This window comes from Protopterus annectens, chromosome 1.part0 (genome assembly GCF_019279795.1).
Source record: "Protopterus annectens isolate FY-2018-M chromosome 1.part0, PAN1.0, whole genome shotgun sequence".
In the NCBI taxonomy this organism is placed as follows: Eukaryota; Metazoa; Chordata; order Ceratodontiformes; family Protopteridae; genus Protopterus; species Protopterus annectens.
The window spans coordinates 111029705-111050721 of NC_056725.1; the positions used below are offsets into that span (position 1 = coordinate 111029705).

The 21017-nt window shown below is 39.4% G+C and overlaps 1 protein-coding gene across 1 annotated transcript in view; it reads left to right on the plus strand.

Moving 5' to 3' along the window:
• The window catches only part of LOC122815035 (sphingolipid delta(4)-desaturase DES1-like), a 375413-nt gene extending 361644 nt beyond the window's left edge, over positions 1–13769 (plus strand). The window contains exon 3 of the mRNA XM_044087314.1: positions 12980–13769. Within this exon, the coding sequence (XP_043943249.1) occupies positions 12980–13123 (144 nt within the window). The 3' untranslated portion in view covers positions 13124–13769. The remainder of the gene's footprint in view (positions 1–12979) is intronic.
• The last annotated feature ends 7248 nt before the right edge of the window (positions 13770–21017 follow it).

Here is a 21017-nt window from a genome sequence, read left to right on the forward strand (position 1 = left end):
CAATTAATGTAATTTGCATACATTTTGTGTTTCTAAGACAGGCTCTGTACAATACAAAATCACTGAACACCTTCCATAATTGTTCCAAAGGGTGTATCCAGCCATGTTACTCTTCCGTCATTAGGCCAATCATCAAGTACAATGCCCCATTTGGCATGTGCCTCGCTAGACACCGGCAACAACTGGAAAGGCTGCAAAAGAACCTCACAAAGAGGATCCTAGGCCTTAAACACTTGTCCTACATGGACAGACTCAAAAAACTCCAACTATTCCCTGTCTCATATCGCCTACTTAGAGGCAATCTCTGCTTGACTTGGAAAGCCATGTCTGACCCAGCTCTGTTAGAAATGCTACATCTAAAGAAATCCCAATCCCTCTGCACCACATGTTCCAGAGACCTTAACCTCATTACCACAATCAACAGACTGTACTGGAGGGACAGGTTCATAACCCAGAGACTGCCCATGCTATGGAATAGACTTACCATACATGTCAAGCAGAGCACCTCGCTGACCCTCTTCAAGAGAAATCTTGATGAATGGATGGGAAATAGAAAATTCAGCCCAAGGACAACTCCAGTGTCTCTACTCAATAGAGGCACTGGGAACTAAGGTTAGGTGGCATGATGCCAGGGTAATCCTATGGCTAGGCTTGTAAAGGCCCCAGGGCCATTAGCCTAGTACACAACTATGAACCTATGTGCATATGCCAATTATACCATGGTATTCAACTTTTCTCATGATCACAAACTACAAAGTGTTCATTTGTTCCTCACTCCTTATTTCTGCTGTACTGCAGCAGTTTCTGAGTGCTTCAGCCCCATCATTCTGGTTGCATTCTACAACATTCCATGTTAAGGGTTTTTGTTGGATACAATAGTACTAGCCAATCAGACTGCACAGTAATAATTATGCACACTCCTTCACCTTAGATATTGTAGCACCACCCAGTTAGAATACTCAAGCAATAATGCCCAATAGGGTGTGTGTTACTGTGGGAATAATGCCTGCCCAGGGGTGTTATGAGGCCTGATGCCACAGGCCAGTTGTTGTGTCTTTCGGCTTTTCCTGGTTAGGGGTCGCCACAGCGGAACTCCGGTCCGCTAATGATTGGCAGTTGATTTTTATGTGCTGAGTTGTCGGCCCTAACGCACAACCTTCAACGAAGGTACGCCCATTCATGCATGTCTCCACAGTAGACGCTCTAGCTGAGAATCGAGCAAACATTCAAAAATGAGCATGTTGGTTGGTCAGTCCAACCAGCATACCCATCGTAAATCAACCATATACCAGCAGCAAAAATCCAGCCGCTAAAGTATCATTGACTGTTCAGACTTGAACAAAAGGCTCTGAAATTAAAAAAGCATTTCATTATTTAGTGACTTCTTTGACATTTGCTGACAAATCACTGAGGACAAAGTCATTAAATAATGACAGGTATTTCAGTTTCAAATTTTCTTTCCTTCAGACAATGCACGCATATTCACATTTTTTTCAAATAAAAGATCCAGAGGTACACACTAGACCAGAGCAAATACAAGGAAAAATCAGGTACATTCTGCAAACTAAAACATACCTAATCTTCCTTGTATTTTCCCATCTCTCTCATATCTCTAAACTGTCACTAGGTTACAGTTTTTTCTTTCAAAAAAATTGCAATGGAGATCATCCCTTCTCCGGTGCTTGCTTGCAAAAGCAATGATGTACTGTGTAAGCCTGGGAATGCAAGTTCCATACATGTGCAGTACATCATCAAAGGGCAAAATCAGGAAACAACGCTGAAGAACACCATGGCAACATTATACAAAGACATTATTTAAGAAAAGGAAGTTATATATTTCTTAAATAATGTTATTGTATAAAAGCAATAATTGACTCCTGTGTGTGGTATAGTGAAGATTTACCCACAGTTGGCATTATTATTAAACCACACCAACAGTGGAAAAATCTTCAGTGTGCCACACCCAGTCATTGGTTATTGCTATAATAACACACACCCTACAGGGCATTATTGTGCTTAGTGAATGGGATGTCTGTAAAATTGTTGTGTTTTAGTTACTTATTTTTTTCAATACTATTGTGATGCCCACCACTGCTACCAACATGTGATGGCCACCACTGCCACCAATATGTGACATCCCCATGCTGGGTCAGTAATCAAGGAGCCTAAATCCTCATATGCAATTATGCTGAGTGAAGTTAATATTAATACAAATGATTGTAGTTTGCCAAGACAACTAGGCCTTCTGGAATGGCCCACACAGTGTCACCAAATAAATATAAGTACTCTCAAAGGTTAGATACTTTCTACAATGACCAGCCACAATAAAGGTTTTAACTATATTTAATAATAAATAATAGGAGAACATGAAAATATTGAATATATACTTACAGTAAACTCATCATCTTCTTTCAGTTGTTCCCATTAGGGGTCGCCACAGTGGATCACCTGTTTCCATTTCTTCCTGTCCTCTGCATCTTGCTCTGTCACACCAACCACCTGCTGCATTTCCTCTCTTACCACATCCATAAACCTTATCTTAGGCTTTCCTCTTTTCCTGTTACCTGGTAGCTTCATCCTTAGCATCTTTTTTCCCAATATACTCAGCATCCCTCCTCAGCACATGTCCAAACCAACGTAATCTTGCTTCTCTGGCTTTGTCTCCAAACCTTCCAACCTGGTCTGACCCTCTAATATACTTATTCCTAATCCTGTCCAACCTCGTCACAGCCAGTGCAAATCTTAACATCTTTAACTCTGCCACATCCAGCTCAAACTCCTGCCTTTTTGTCAGTGCCACTGTCTCCAACCCATATAACATAGCTGGTCTCACTACCCTCTTTAGACCTTCCCTTTCACTCTTACAGGTCTGTCACAAATCACTCCTGACACTCTTCTCCACCCACTATATCCTGCCTGTACTCTCTTCACCTCTCTTCCACACTCACCATTACTCTGAACTATTGACCCCAAGTATTTAAACTCATCCACCTTCGCCACATCTACTCCTTGCATCCTCACCATTCCTCTATCCTCCCTCTCATTCACACACACATATTCTGTCTTAGTCCTGCTGACATTCATTCCTCTTCTCTCTAGAGCATATCTCCATCTCTCCAGGGTCTCCTCAACCTGTTCTCTGCTCTCACTACAGATCACAATGTCATCTGCAAACATCATAGTCCACGGGGACTCCTGTCAACCTGTCCATCACCATTACAAATAAGAAAAGGCTCAGAGCTGATCCTTGATGTAACCCCACCTCCACCTTAAATGCATCCGAACACCCCCACCACAGACCTCACCACTGTCACACTACCCTCGTACATATCCTTTGCCACTCTTACATACTTCTCTGACACTCCTGACTTCCTCATACAATACCACAACTCCTATCTAGGCACCCTGTCATATGCTTTCTCTAAGTCTACAAAAACACAATGCAACTCCTTCTGACATTCTCTGTACTTCTCCATCAACACTCTCAGAGCAAACATTGCATCTGTAGTGCTCTTTCCTGGCATGAAACCATACTGCTGATCACTAATCATCACATCCCTTCTTAACCTAGCTTCCACTACTCTTTCCCATAACTTCATGCTGTGACTGATCAATTTAATCCTTCTGTAGTTACTACAGCTCTGCACATCACCCTTATTCTTAAAAATCGGTACCAAAACACTTTTTGTCCATTCCTCAGGCATCCTCTCATTTTCCAAGATTTCATTAAACAATCTGGTTAAAAACTCCACTGCCATTTCACCTAAACACCTCCATGCTTCCACAGGTATGTCATCTGGGCCAACAGCCTTTTCATTCTTCATTCTCTTCATAGCTATCCTTACTTCCTCCTTGCTAATCCATTGTACTTCATGATTCACTATCCCTACATCTCCCAACCTTCTCTCCCTCTCATTCTCTTCATTCATCAACCCCTCAAAGTACTCTTTCCATCTCCTCAACACACTCTCCTCACTTGTGAGTATGTTTCCATCATTATCCTTTATCACCTTTACCTGCTGCACATCTTTCCTAGCTCAGTCCCTCTGTCTAGCCAGTTGGTACAGGTCCTTTTCTCCCTCCTTAATGTCCAACCTTTCATACAACTCTTCATATGCCTTATCCTTAGCCTTTGCCACCTCTCTCTTTGCTATGCACCTCATCTCCTTATACTCCTGTCTACTTTCTTCATCTCTTTGACAATCCCACTTCTTCTTTGCCAACCTCTTTGTCTGTATACTCTCCTAGACCTCTTCATTCCACCACCATGTCTCCTTGTCGTCCTTCCTCTGTTCTGATGTGATACCAAGCACCTTTCTAGCCGTCTCCCTTACCAGCTCTGCTGTAGTTACCCAGCTATATGGTAACTCTTCACTGCCACCCAGTGCCTGTCTTAACTCATCCCTGAACTCCACCTCACAATTACACTTTTTCAATTTCCACCATTTGATCCTTGGTGCTGCCCTCACACTCCTCCTCCTCTTCTTGATCACCACCATCATCCTACAAACCACCATCTTATGCTGCCTAACTACACTTTGTCCGGTCACCACTTTACAGTCTCCAATCTCCTTCAGACTGGCCCTCCTACATAAGATATAATCCACCTGTGTGCATCTTCCTCCACTCTTGTATGTCACCCTATGCTCCTCCCGCTTGTTAAAATATGTATTTACCACAGCCATATCCATCCTTTTCGTAAAATCCACTACCATCTGACCTTCTGCATTCCTTTGTTTAACACCATACCTACCCATCACTTCCTCATCCCCTCTGTTCCCTTCACCAACATGCCCATTGAAATCTGCTCCAATCACCACTCTCTTACCCTTGGGTACAGTCATCACCAATTCATCCAATTCACTCCAATTTTTTTTTCTCATCCATTGCACACCCAACTTGTGGAGCATATGCACTAACAACATTCATCAATACACCATCAATTTCTAGCTTCATAAACATCACTCTATCCGACACTCTTTTCACCTCCAAAACACTCTTAGCATACTGTTCCTTCAGAATAACTCCTACGCCATTTCTCCTCCCATCCACACAATGATAAAACAATTTGAACCCACCTCCGATACACCTAGCCTTACTCCCCTTCCATCTGGTCTTTTGCACACACAATATACCAATCTTCCTTCTGTCCATCATATCAGCTAGCTCTCTCCCTATACCAGTCATACTGCCAACATTTAAAGTTCCGACCCTCACTACCACAGTCCTAGCCTTTCTCCTCTCTTCCTGCCTTCGGCCATGCCTTCCACCTCTTCTCCTCCTTCAGCCAACAGTAGCCCAATTTCCGCCAGCACCCTGTTGGCTAACAGTACTGGTGGCGATCGTTGTTAACCCGGGCCTCGACTGATCCGGTATGGAAATATTTACTGGTGATTGCATGAAATTATTACAGTAACTACAGAGTTCAATTCACAAAAAATACTGAAATTAACATTGATGGGCAGACTCATACAAATAAAGAAAAACACTCTGTAAACTAAGCTTCACAATATTCCTGACTGAATCCAAGAGAATTTATTGTTCCCTAATAACTTACTTGGCAAGACAAGATGAAATACAAGAGCAGTCTTTCTATTCAGGCCTCCAAACAGAATACTCAATACTCTAAAATATAATTTCCAAAAGGGCTGGTAGAATGATTTCATCTGGTCACCTGACTCTAAGTTCTTGCAGTATTCCCCTTTGAAGCTGAAATGGGAATTTAGCATAGATGGCTACAGTACTCCTTTAAATGTTTATGACAGTGCCTGGGGCTTCCCCTTTTTTTACTGAGCTAATGAACAAAGGCTTTTTAGCAGACCTAGCTTTGCCGGGCCTATTTGGCACTGTGGGGGTTCCATTTTAATTGTTTAACAGCTCATTTACATTTCTCTTATTTTTCTTAAAGTAAGCTAGCTAGTACATTTAATTCAGTTGCAATAATACATGTACTTTTCTTTTCATTCCGGCAGGGCGCACTCTTGATACATTTTAACACTATTAATACAAGCAAAGATCACAAATACATTTTCAGCACAAGCATCTGTACAAATCAGTTTGATATACAAATGACATACAGTTCTAATACATTTACAACACAAGCACCTTCTATAAATCAGTTTGATACTCAAAGGACATATAGTTCTTTACAAAACTGCAGCTGGCTTTGCTGACACTTTCCCATGTCATCACAACTATATTATTTTTTTATATATTTTTGATGTAAAATAGTTCCTCCAGCTAATGTTTCAAACTTGCTGTTGTATATGTTAATGGTGATGAAGGAAGAATTTTATATCCAAAATATAACACTTAAAAAATATCCAGATATTTACTTTATTTTTCGGTCCCTTACTCCTAAAATATTTGCTTTGTTGCCAGTCAACAGAGATTGAAGTTATTAAATAATGACCTACATCTGAGTTTCAGACTTTTATTTCCTTCAGAAAATTCATGGGAACAAAAAGTCTTTTATTTAAGCAAGTCTGTAATTTAATAAGAGGAATAATTAAAATCTCTTCCTATTTTTGAACCTCTGTTCCCCCTTTATTTTAGTCTTTATCTACATTTCTTCAGCTGAAAGGTCCAGAGGTATGCAAACCTCTTTACTGCTGCTGTTGTCAGTGGTTGATCTCACTCACTCACTCACTCTCTCTCTCTCTCTCTCACACACACACACACACACACACACACACACACACACACACACACACACACACACACACATCCCTCTGCTTCAGAAAATGCATGCTAATTATTCAAGTAACTGTCTAATTTTATAAGCACAGTCTTTAAAATGTGTTCTCATTGATATGCTGTCAGGAAGAGGGGAACTTATTTTTCAGCGGGCGTCTGTAGATAACATCCTGCCTGAGAATGTTCATTGTCCATTCAGGGTTACGATCTACAGGTCGGCCATTCTCTAAAGTGTAATAATTGTGCACACATTTCCACCCTTACATGTTGCATGAATTCAAGAAGCAGACATCCTCACTCTAGTGTAATCTATGTTAGGTACCAGCACCACATCTTTCAATGGATCATTCAGTGAGCAGAAAACAGAACAGATAAGGTTTTGAGCTAAGGCTGTGCTATAATTAAGGCATGTCATCACTGGGCCATGTCGTGCATTGTGGCATTTTCAGTTGCAGTGCAAGTCTGCTAATATTTTGCCACTGGCACCATCCCAGTAACTGGTAAGAACAAGCTGTCATTCTGTTGAATCTGGACAGCTGCAGGAACATAGCTGTCATAGCTGATTCGCAGTTCTGAAGAGGAAATTAGCTAGGCTTAAAATGGCCCTCAAGGGCATCTATCCTAATACTTACCTATGAACCTTTAAATTACATCTGGTCCCACTGTTTTTTTCCTGCCTTTCTTCCCTTCCTAAAGTCATTTTGGCCTGCCAATACCTTTGCCAAAATCTTGATGTCAGCATTAATCATTAATCAAATGGACAGGCCTATAATTTCCCCAAGCCTCTATTTCTCCTACCCCCATTATGTATCATGGTTATCTTTGCCTTCCTTATACTTTTAGATGTTTTGTCTGAGTCCTGTATTCTTTCTGGTTACACTGGGACCTTCAACATTTCATCCATTCCCCATTTATAGACTTCTAGGGAGAATCCATCTGGTGCTTAAGATTTTCTCTACTTCATTTTATATATTATTTTCCTAATCTCATACCTTGCCACCTTTCCATTCAGCTTGTCTCTTTGTTTGTTCTCCAGTGTACATCCCTCTATATTCTTTCCCCAGTTTCATTCTAAGACTTCTGTCCCTTCCTGTTCTTTATAAATCTCCCTATAGTATTCCTTAAATAGTTCCCCAATTAGCACATCTTCTACATATTCTCCATCTCCCCCTCCTATCATCCATACTGCTCACTCTGACTGGTTTCCTTGTATTTCTTGGCTAGCTGTTTCCCTTGCACCTCCCCACTATCCACCAGTAGTGCCTCCAGACTCCTTGTTTAATTTGTTGCAATGTAGTAAGTGTACTCTCTTATTCCATTATTATTGATTTCCATCATTTCCTTTCTACTTCAGCTTCTTCTGGCTTCCTTCGATATCACCTCCAGCTCTTTCCCCAGCTCCTCAATCTCCCTTTATTCTTTCCATCTGCACTCATCAGTTTTCATGTGAGATTAACCTAGATCCCATTCCACTAGTGTTCTTCCAGTCTGACTCTGTCTTTCAAAATACCCTGTTTTGAATCCTTTATTTGAGGTGTTTCCTTTTATGTTTTTCCTTTCTTTTATAGCTAGCCTACCTCCACCCACTTCTCACTGTTTTCTGCTTCTCCAGAATTACCTTAAGTCTCACTGCTGCATGATCTGACATGCATGTCTCCTGTATTTGAATCTCTTCAATTATTTTCATTAGGTTGTCATTTACAAAGAACCTGTCTAGCCTTCCTGCCTGTACGAAAATCTTTTGTGCAAATGTGTACTCCCTCTTGGTTAGATCCCTTTTTCTCCATATGTCTAGACACTCTCCCTCTTTCATTCCTTGGCCTAGTTCTTTTCTCATATTTTTGTTATATTCCTTCCTTCGCTACAACCTCTCTTTTTTTTTCATTTATATCATGACATCATATCTCCCCCACTCCATTGTCTCTATTTCATCTCTTTTTGTCTGTGCCCAGTTAGAAAAAAAGTTCTTGTGCCAGTTAGCAAAAAAAAAAAAAAAGTTCTTGTAGAATTCTTCTTCATCTTTGTTTGGTGCATATCTGTTTCTTATTGTCTGGCACACACTTTCCACCCTTCTCCCTCAGATAATCCATTTGCTTATCTCACTTTTATCGCTTATTCTGTGTCTGTCTGAAGTTTCCTCCAAAATACAGTTCTTAATCCTTTCTTTAATCAACCTGCCTTGTTGTCTGTCTCTCCCTTTGGGTAGCTATAACACAATATCTTCTCCCTTGTTCTGATGTTCAGCTTTCTTGTAATAGAATATTTTTCACCATCAACTTTAGCTTTTCCTGTATTCCTCTTCTAATAGGATTTTAAGTTTCATGTATTCACTGTATATGTATTTTCCTTGTTGGTTTTGCCCACCACTCACTGCTTTCCAGTGCTGCTCACCACCATAACTCTTCCTCAGGACCTACCCACCTAGCAGAACATTGTGTTCTTTCATGGTTGCCTATGCTTGGATCCCTCTTCCTCTTTCCAGCCTCTGAATCCTTACCTTTTGGTTCTTGCATGTACATGGGTATGTCCTAAACATGGGACATTTAAGACTCCATTTTGTTCCCTTCCAGTTATTCCTCAAGCTAATACATTTCCTGCCAACCCAGTACTGATGTCACAAAGATGCCCCAGCTTCATTTGTGTGGTAGTCCAACACAGTTTTCTTTTTTTTCACTTTTATAACTCTTTACTATGCTAATTATCCACCACCATTCTTCTATTTTACATCTGTCACTAGGTCATTCTTTATTTTAATTATCCAGTATCCCCCACACATTCATTTTCATGCCAATTTCGTTGTCAGAAAACAATAAATTATTTCTTCTTAGAATTAGACAATAAAGTTATGATTGCTGCAGTTTATTGTACATCAAGTAGCTACGAAACATATATTGCTTACCTTGCAGACTTGCAGTTATGCCCCCTAGACTGCATTACCCATCATTGCCCTTGGAATTTCTTCAGTTTCTTCCATTGTTTGGTAAGTTTTGATATTATGTTCCCTGGAGTGTTTATCATAAGGTATTTTATTTAATATAGCCTTCCTACCCTGCCTACAGTCATCTGCTTTTCAGTGTATATATTTTCCTCTTATGTTTTGCTTCACTTTTTCTTCAGTCACTTGTATTCCTTCCACATTCATGCTTTTTACCGCTTGAATTCTGCCATCCATCAGAAATGCTTCTATATACATTCTTTAGTCCCTTATTGTCCAGCAGCTCACTTCTGGGTGTCCCAAAACATCTGATGCATTATACTCCCCTCTCCTTAGAGTTCTCCCTTGTCTGTCACTGCTTCTACTTCTTTCTCTGTGTTTGTGTCTAAATCTTCCTTAGGAGATGCTTCTAGCTCCTCTGTCCCTTTCATATAATTATTTCACTCATTTCCCTTCTGCTATATTTCCTATCCTTGTAGTTGCCTTTGTGAATGTTTATTTCCTGTTTGTCTCTTTTTACTAGCATCCTGTCCCTCTGTACTTCCTAGTTTTATGTGTTTCCCTGCAGGATTTTCCGTATCTGATGTTGCATGCCCTCCCCATATCTCTGTATCATCTCTCTAATATTAAATTTTCTTCTCTCAGTACATCTCACATGTGATTCAGATTTTTATTGCCTGTGTTATTTAGTTGTCTGTGATGAGTACGTTTAAACTTTTGAACATGCACCATTTTGTGTGGCCCAAACCATTCCCCTTTGGGCTATAATTCAACAACTTCAAGATATTTCAACCACAAAGATGTTGCATTCATTCCTATATCATTTAATAGCTCCAACATAGCTTTCCTTCTTCTACACTGTGTTCTGAGTAATCCTTACCCAGTTTTGTGAAGATCCCTGCAAATGGGATAATATTAAGTCATTTTGCTTGCATTACTGTTTCATTTTTGCGGCAAAGGAATGAACGCATGCCAAAACATGCCTGGGTCTGCTTTATGTTGTTGCTTGACCCTGTCCCACCCTGTCTACTAGTGTCCCTTGATTTCCTGGTGGTATGAATATCTCCTGAGAACAGCTGCGTCACAGATTGTTCCAGTTCATTGTCGTCTACTCTCTCTAGTATTCCAGTATCTTAGTATTGTTTCTTCTTGAGTGATTTTTCAAGATCACCAATCGTTTTTTTTCCTGCCTTTTTATTATTTAAGGTAGCTGCTGTATTCTGTGTATCTGTTCCTACAGCTCTACTTTAAATGTTGCTTAATTTTTTCCAGATCTTTTAAGTTTTCTTGTAGTCTTTCTCCTATTGCTTGTTGTTATCCTACTGTTTGTTCCAAGGAGTTCACATCCTGCCCAACTACGATTATTGTTTCAAACAAAATGCACAATCGTTCCTCTTTATTTGCAGCTTTAAAATCAGCCATCCAGCTCTCCTTTTGTTCGTGCTCATTCATCTTTCTTTCTGGAATGTTTTTTTTTTCCTCATCAAGAACATTATTTTCATCCATATTTCTGCTGGCCCTGTCCAGAGCTTTGGACAAAGGCATCAGTCTTGGCTGGACTCTTTAGTGCCAAGTCTTTGCCCCACTCTTTTCTCCATAAAGGAATGTTGTTGTTTGTGTTTTGGCTTTTCTCGGATAGGGGTCACCACAGCGGAACTCCGGTTCGCTAATGATTCGCAGTAGATTTTCATGAATGCCGAGGTGCCAGCTCGACGTCCAACCTTCAACGAAGGCGCGCCCATTTACGCATGTCATTCGAACGCTACCCAACCACTCTGAGGACATGCAGACTCCACACAGAAGGCACTCACCGCACTCCAGCCGAGAAATGAATGGGAGAACCTCTTGCTGTGAGGCAACAACGCTACCTCTGCACCACTGCAGCATCCATAAAGGAATAAAATAACTAAAAGATTGTAACAAGTTCCAGTTTGAAGATAAAGGGAAGAAGCAGGTGATCAGACAGAAACTCTGTTAAATACAACACACTTTTAAACTCAGGACATCACTAAAATTATATTAGATTATACAATTATATTCTATTTTCCAATAGCAGCTTTTTATTTGCAGTAGGTAAGTGAGTGAAATACTGGGTTTGGATCAACCACATTTGCTTTGAACAAAAGCAGTGCAACCATATTATAATTAAGCATAGTCCACAAGTGAATACAAGTTTTACATCCTCAGAGCTGCCCAATATTTGGTGCAAGATATAATAACACATTTAAAAATCAAAGAATATACTTCCTGCAATTAAATGCAATTTATTTTTACATGGGTAACCTAAATTCACAATGTATGTTGCAAAAGAGCACACACCAACTCTTTTGAGTAAATTCAATTTTACCTGTTTGTCATTCTGCAAGCACACTTTGAATAAGCACATACTTCTCAACTGTCCAGAATTTTCCAGAATGTCCAGATTTTTGACTCATATTTTCAGTTCTCCTCATATAATTTGTGGTTTTCTAACAAGTCTTGAGGATGGAAGTCACTAAATAATGACAGACATTTGAGTTTCAGACTTCACACCTTTCAGAAATTCATGTAACAAATTTCTAAGTTTATAAGAGTAATTACCCCTAAGCTTACCATTCAAGAACATTACTATTCTTTTTCCAATAAATATCATTCCCTTCTATTGTGTTATACTCCTTCTCCATTCAAAACTCATTACATGATGTTGTATAATGCCAAAAGAGGTATATAACATAGTCAGCAGAAGTAAATGTAGTTTGCTTTGACAGAAAAAGTACATGCACCATACTCCACAAAAAAATGCTAGAATCAGATTATTTCAACCATCAACAATAAACAACTTCTAGACGTTTAATATGGCAGTTGGCATTAAACAAAACTTTCCCCAAGGTGAATGAAACACTATGCACTGTTCATACCAAAAAAGAGGCTAAGCAAAATAATTGCATATGGTTTCTAGCCTCCTAAAACATGTGTACATCTGCTTCCTTTCCTTTTGCATTCAGATGTTACTCACTAAATACATGTCTTGTTTTTAGATACATATTGCCAGATCCATAGCTTGCTCATCTGGTGTCCAGTGCAAATCCCCAAATTGGCATCCTCTCAATGTTCAGCACAAAAAAAATGTATCAGCCTTAGTGCAATCTTGAAGTTGGAGTATATAATTACAAGGGGGTGTGGGGAGTGTGGGGGAAATTCCACCTGCAAAAACTTTTCTGGTGCAAGCTCAAATCTGATTGATTCCAAATGAAGATTTTAAACTAAAATCCATGTAAAACTGCCAATGGATGTTGACAAATGACTATCTCAAAGTATTTTTCAGCAAGAACTAATTTCTTTCTTATTTTTTTACTTCTGTCTCTCCAGGTAAGGAAGATGGCTCCTGAATACTATGAGGATCTTCCCCAGCACAGTTCATGGGTACGAGTCGTTTGGGACTTTATTTTCTGTGATGCATTGGGTCCCTTCTCTCGGGTTAAAAGAGAATGCAAACTGGTGAAGGAAGACTGAAGTTCAGTGAAAATTACCTAGATGTCTTGATATTCATCAGCATAAAGAAAAGAACTGACAATCATTTTAATGTAAACTGCAATATAGTTGTGATATATGAAAACAAGACTGTGTGGAGTGGATTTATAAAAGAGTACGGCAGGAAGTCACAGTAAAGCCAGTAATGAATGTAATATTAGTCAAATGTGTGTTTGACCTTATTGTACCCTCTGATAAGTAGGAGATGTATGTTACTGTAGATTCAAAGGCTGTTTAGTCTACAGTGCATTTAAAAACATTGTTTAGGTTTAAGATACGTGCTAGTGAAAAGGCACAAAAGTTGCACTGTGATGGACATTACTTCTTGAAGGTGGAAGTGATTTGTGAAACAATTTGGCTTACTGCTGGTCTAACAAATGATGGTTAAGATGTGTGGATCCAAATAAAAAACATTTATAGAGCAATTGTCTTATTAAAGAGGAAGGGTATCCACTAAACCTTTCCAAAATTGTACTCAGGCTTGCTGTATTGACCAAGATGCAAGTCAGAATGTAATTTACATAAATGGAATGTATTCAACCATTACAGTGTTTGATCTTTGTTTTCTCCAAGATGTTATCTTCAAAAGAGGTTTATATAAAAAAATACAATAAAGTTTATAGAGGCACCATTGGGAGTCAGATTTTGTAATAGTCCCTCCTTCTTCTTTCCATACTAGTTATGCTTGAAATTGTCCACTCTATCTGAATATGACTTTTCATTAACTGCAAACACAAAGATACGGTGGCCATAGTCTCTGTTAAGGCACAATAGGGCTTTTATTTGCCCACAGACTTGAAGATTAGTGGCAAGACTCTGAAGAGTGACCAGACCATGCAATTCCCCATACACAACCAAAACTGAGAGGGTGTCCAAAGCTCTAGGCAGTTTTTGTAAAGTCATCCTATGTGTCCATATTCTTTATAAAATGGTGGCCATCTGTTTCACCCAAATATTGTATATTCAACAGGACATGCTGGATGAATTTGAAAATGCATGCTACTGGACAGTAATACTAGGGAAATATTTAAAGTATAGTGATTCATACCCACGACAGTTGGTTTTCTCTGGTCTAGGTCAGACACATTGCTGTGAATGGTATGACTCGCACAACAGGCTCTGATATATCTATATGTTGGCACTCCTGACCATGGCTTACAACTTTCACTGAGGATATCAAGGCATCTTTGTTCCATACACACTTTAAGGGCTTTTCTGCTGTTTGGTCAACCAACTGAAAACTATGAAAGAAAAAAGACTATCCTTATTTACTGTAAGAGTTTCTTTAATCTCTTCAGCATTTCTGAAGATGTCACAGAGGAATCAGTAGCACCCTTTACCATAATGGACCCTACATGACAATCAACAGGAGCAGTGGGTCCTGCAATCCTCTCCTGATCATCAGAAACATAGATGCTGGACCAAGTACCTAGACATGGCCTTAATAGGTGACCAAAACCAACTTTGATGCTTTCTCTAACCAGTTCCCGTAAGAACTGATTGGAGTGAGATGGTTGGAGAGTGCAGCCTCTTGGAACAGCATCACAATGCAGACCTGGATCAGAGAAGTTGCAGCAATGGGCTACTGATTACATTTTTGTTCTCACTCCTCCCAAATAATTCCTTGGCAGATACCCCTCTGAAAAAAAACTGCAAAGAGGACAGAGTAATTAAAGTCCCACTGAAAAAGAATCATTAAACCCATCTCCTACAACAAACATAGAACTGTATTTCTTTTTCCTTAGTTAAAAAGAACAAGAGAAAAAATGTAACTCTGGACCTCAGTGGACTAAGCCCCTGTCAGAAGGAATCCTTCACAGGGTCATACTTCAAGCTATTCTTCCCCTTCAGCCAAGGGGTATTAGATGTGGACCTTTGAGATGCTTACTTGCACACTAAAATTTGCAAGTGTTTAAGAAGGTGATTACATTTACATCTTGGAAGCAGTCACTTCCAGTGACAGTCATTCACCTTACTAACTTGGTAACTTCCAGTTCATATCTTTAACATTTGGTCTCATTCACTTCAGCCCCTGAGATTTCATAAGGAGCATATCAGTGTTGTCTGCTGCCTTGTGTCTCAAAAGAATCAAGGTCTTCCTTTACCTGTACAATTAAATTCTGTTTGTTTCCATTCAAACAAATCTGCTCAATCTAATGGTCTTGACTCTATAAATCCTCTACTGTCTAGAAAAAAGTTTCTGACAAGAAGTCACGCTTTGTTCCATTCCCAAGTTCTCACCCTTCTGAACTGTGATGTGATACCAAGACCAGATGGGCATCTTTACCTCTAGAATGGATTTAGGAAGTTTTATATCCCCTTTCTCTTCTGCTGTCATAGTTGGTAGTGTCAGCTGTTCTGCTTCTAAGAGTTGTGGATCACATATTAGCATCAGTCCTCATGGTCTCATTTGCAAGACTGCATATTATCATATACATTATATGGGAGCTAATATCACTTTAAATAATCAGTACGTTTGGGGTGTGAGCCATGTGAACTTGTCTGGGTGTGCAGTTAGTAGTAAATGTATAAAGTGAAAACATATCTCTGATGTCTGTCTATATGAATGCCTTTGTGTGCTTTTCTGTGCTATATTACCAAGGGTGCCCATTGTAAGTTTGAGGACCATAAGTGTGATCTTCAGAAAAGAAAGAATTTAAGTGCAATTTTAGAGAAACATAGCAATTCTCAGATTGCTATATCTTTTCACATTTCCACTTCTCTGAAGTACAGCCATCTTAGACTTAGTTTATTTATCTATTTTATTTATTTATTCATTCTGGTTATTACCAGCATTAAATTCTCCATCGGAGATGGGGAACTACCGGGGCACCTGTCTTGAGATTGATGGGACTCCTGAGGACATCAGTCATGGAGGCAGGAAAATTCCTCAGAACAGCCCATTGTACGCCCACCCTTGAGGATGCAGCGCATTGTAGGCACAACCAACCTGCTGAACCAACTTTGTCAGCAATAGTGGTTTGTTCATTCTCCTCCCATGGCACTGTGTCATCTCCGGCCTGATACAAGGGGATGGTAACACCAGACCAAAAGAGTTAAACCCACATTTTGCTACATATAAACCTTTCACTGCAATGAGGAGAGAGAGATGACTTGGAGGATCTACACTGCCATTCAGAGGCCAAGTTCAACCCAACGCAAATATCTGTGGCAAAAAAGAAAATAATGGGGCCATGAATTTTAGGAAGAGCCATAACAGCCTATGGTTTGCGCTGCTATGTGGCACAGTTTTGATTAGTTGAGATGAATGAGGTAATAGACATCCTACTTTCCCATATCCAGAACACGTTCGCACATATCCAGGGTCAAGGTGAATACACATAAATTTTGTTTATGCATAACCTGAGTTTTCAGTGAGTGGTACCAAGCATGATCTTAGCTGATAGCATTAAACGTTAACGACACATGTGACTGCTACACCTCTTAACTTTAAAATACACAAAGATCAGTGGACACAGGATAGGCCCAGAGCCAGACTATGGTTATTAGATGTGGAGTGCAACAGCATGAGGACCATATTTGCAAACATTCAGCTGTATGAGGAATTATGTCAAGAGCTGCTTTCCTAAATAAAGACACACATATTAAAACAAATCAACAGTATAGAAATGAGGAACAGTAAAATAAGGTTACTTGCTTGTATGTATAAGACCCGAGGAATATATTTAGTAAAGTGAGTTATCTGCATGTAAGAAATTGATAGGATACAATATACACGCTTGATTAAACTCTAAAAGCACTCAAATTGCCTCCCAGCAATTCAACTCAGCTTGGCTTCACAGAAAATTGCAATAATTCTCAAAACCACATAATCAGGCAACTGTTTCAACAGTAAGAAGTGATAGACCTGGAATAGTATTATGGATGCACAGTTATTACTGCTTGGGGATGTGAATTATCTGTTTTGGGAAATCTCTAATATGCAGAAAAAAGACATTTGGCAGAAAATTGCAATTTGTGACATGGCCATGGAAAATACAATATCAGAATACCTTTATTATGTCTTAATCATCATCCTTACTTTCTAACTGAAAATCCTTTTTCTTTTAGACGCACTTCTCTTATGTGATTGTTTTCCCTGTATATTTATTCCATCACCAACAATGTTTTTTTATTTCCTATCTAAATGTAACCTTAATTTGAATTTGTCACTGTTTTATTGTTAATTTTCTAGATTTCTCTGTAACCTGCACTTTAAGTGTTACTAAATTTTTTCAAAGTGGAGCTTTTCTCCCCGGGCCTCCGCTAAAAATGGATATGTATCCAGTCGGACTTTCCCGGTTAACAAATGTAAAATAAAATAAAAAAAAAAAAATGCCTACTAAGTCTGTCATTTTAACAAAAATGACTTTTTGTAGTGCTTTGACTTCAAGGGTTACTTTTTTCCAAAGACTTTGTTTTCTGCTCCTTAAAGAAACATCAGAAAAATAGTGGAATCGTGCTTGGAGAAATCGGACCATTTGTTTATTTAGTTGAAATGCCCAAATCACATTTTGTACCATGACTTCATGATTCAAAAATCTTAAAATGAATGTTAATGGTCTGCATATTATTTCAGATTTGGTGCTTTTACAGCTCTGGGAAAGTGCCCACATCTGCATTGATGTAATCAGCTAAGCATCTTTTCAGAAATTTCCATTACTGCGTTTAGCTTTACATTCTGAAAAGTACATAATAAATGTGGCCAGCTGCTTGCTATAATGTCATTTCTTAAACCCATTAGTATCGCTTACTAAGATGACTAAAACTCAAAACAAGATTCATAAACATCTTGCTCCATGGAATATAGCTAAATGTATCAGAACGGTGTTCCAAAGCCGCGTCTAATTCATAAGGAGTTCTATAAAATAAGGTACGACCCTATATGTGTTCTAACTGCATTGTACTGTCAGCTTGTCACAGTAATCTTTGAGTATGGTGTACAAATGCAGATGACCCTGGTCTGCCATGGTACATAATTAGCACAGTAACAAATGAGAGTGTATGGGCTTCATACATCCCACAATGTACAAGACCAGGATGAACCATGTATAATATAACCAGCTGCAATATTTTTACAGGATATAGTGGCGTCTATATCACGTTATTGAACGTTTACTTAATCGAATCAATAAAAGTCGAACTTTATTGATCGATTAAGTAAAACATCGAATAACGTAAAAAAATAAATAAATAAAATAAAATAAAAAAAACTAAATGGCGTAGACAGGGGGGCAAGCCCCCCTGCACCCCCCACACACCCCCTACTTAAATATACCAACTCTGAGACCGCACTACATTGAAGTAAACAGAAATCTCCCCTTACGGAGACTTCCGTTTACTTGCATGATATTCTTCACTTTCGATATTGTCATGCTGACAATATCAGACTCGATATTGTCAGCTTACGACGACGTGAAGTAGACCCAATATAGTGAGCCACTTCTTATGCAGCTATGTAGCTCAATATTACATAGTTGGGCAACAGCATCTGTGAAAGTAACAAAGAGAAAAGAAAAATAAGTACTTATCTTTGGTTGCAAACACAGGTTTTGCAGTCCTCTGTGATGCAATCATATCTGCTATCACAACTGCTTCTACCAACCCTCAAACTATGTTGTTGTAACTCCCCCTGCAAGGACTCATATCCTGCAAGAGGATGTCCTCACTAGCCTATATGAAAATAACTGTACAGTCCACAAGCATAGGCAATGAGCATACAAGCTTTGATAATCTTTCAAGCCCCATCATGGCGGTTGCACACTACCATGGTGAGCCATGCTCTGTAGTGGTGTACATCCGAGGGGACTGCCTGAACTCCTGTGTGGGAAGAATACAAACATATGCATGGGCATCCACTCACAAGTGCACAAGAGTGTGTATGTGTGTGTATTTCTCAAGTGCCTGGCCACTCATAGGGCTTCCCCCAAGCATATCTGGTGTCCTGAGATTGCCGATGGTGAAGGAGCACAGAGATAGATTGCAATACATGTTCACAGTGGCCTATGTATTCAGATTATGGTCAGTTGTCATCATCTACTGGAAATACAGCATGAGTGCCATTTATGGGACTGCAGATGAATTCTATGAATATGAGGGTCCCTATACAGAATACTTAAGTGTAGTAAATCTCTCAGTATAATTCTTCTGTTATTCTTGCAATTTAAAGAAAGCACAACATTAATAAGGTGGATGTGAAATATACTGTATAAAGCATATTTATTTCTTATTGACTGAAAGATACAGTAAACAGGCAAACAAAATTATAATAGTCACTGCTTGAAAAGATTAGGTAAGAAGCGTGATGGTTGTTAGACTTAGTAACATATAGGCAAATTGACAAATGGAAATGCTATGACCTGTACAATCTTCTGGCAAGGCAGATGTTTCCTACAAAGATGCCTCACCCACCCTGACATCCTGATCCTAATTATCCTCTCCCAGTTGTCTTACCTTCTCTTAACCCTAATTTTCCCAAACACTGACAAGCATTGCACAATGTGCTGCAGGCTGCAGGTGGGAATTACATGGTCTAACATGTAGTGGTGCTGCGGTAGCATTGTTGCCTCACAGCAAGACGTTGTCGCGTTCGATTCACAGCTAGAGAGTCTTCTGTGTGGAGGCATGCATGAATGGATGTGCCTTCGTTGAAGGTTGTGCATCAGGGCTGGTAACTCGGCATGTAAAAATCCACTACCAAACATTAGCGGACCGGAGTTCCGCTGTGGCGACCCCTAACCGGGATAAGCTGAAAGAAACAACAACATCCTATTTGACAGAATAGACTCTTCTGATTTAAGTCCTCAATCTGATTCTTAAAGTCTGTAAATCATACTAGATGTGTGGATTTTTTTCTTTATCATTAAAAGTATTAAACAGCACCACCATATTTTATCTGCATGTCTATGAGTAATAATCTCAGAAGTTTGACTCCAGGTAAACTGGGATATCATGTTTATGTGAATTCTATTTTCATTACTAGCTATGTTCCTAATTTTTGCTACTTTTAAGTTAGTTACAATCATTTATTCATTGGCTTATAGAAAGTTAACTAGGCTAACAGCCCAAGCTTAGCCATTCAGGCCCCAATTGTCCCAATTATCAAAGCTCATGGGCTAGAAAGGCTTTGGTATATGCCTGCACCTTATGGCACCTGCAGACTGTTCGAGTCCATAAAAGCTGCAGGCAACAAGCAAAAGATGAAATTGTAATTTCCCATCCATTGGTCCAAACTACATTTGAATAAGCGTAGGGAAGAGCTCTGTTTCACATGAATGGGGAGTCTGTTCCTGAGAAGGGGTAATCTCTAAGACATACCTGTCCCTCCAACATGTTTTGTTTATGTCACAGAAGAGGTTAAGATCCTTAGATTGTGTAATTCTAGTGTTGTTTGTTTTGCAGATGTATAGCGGAGCCATCGGGGCTGGAACAGAAAATGCCTTGCAGGTAAGGCATAGACTGCTCCTCAGTAGTTTGTAGGAACCAAGTACAGGGACAAGGCTTTGAGGTGGTCTACATAGAACATATTATTTACACCCTGTATTCTTTTAGTGAAGAACCTCTGTGGCTGCTCTAGCTGTTACAAATGCATGATCGAGTACATGCCAAAGGGTGTGTTGAACTCGATTAGTGGTCTAATGAGGGCCGAGTATAGTGGTGCTGTGATCTCCTTACATCTGGATGCCATGCCCTTACTTATAATTTGCACCACATAGAAGAATTTTCTCATTACCATGGACACTTGGTGATCAAAGTTCAGGTTACTGTCATCCTGAGTTCCTAAGTCTGTTTCTTCTGGCTTAATCTTAGGACAGCATTACCAATGTTGTAATTTACAGGGGTGCTTATCTTCCCAAAGGGTATAAGTATGCATTTT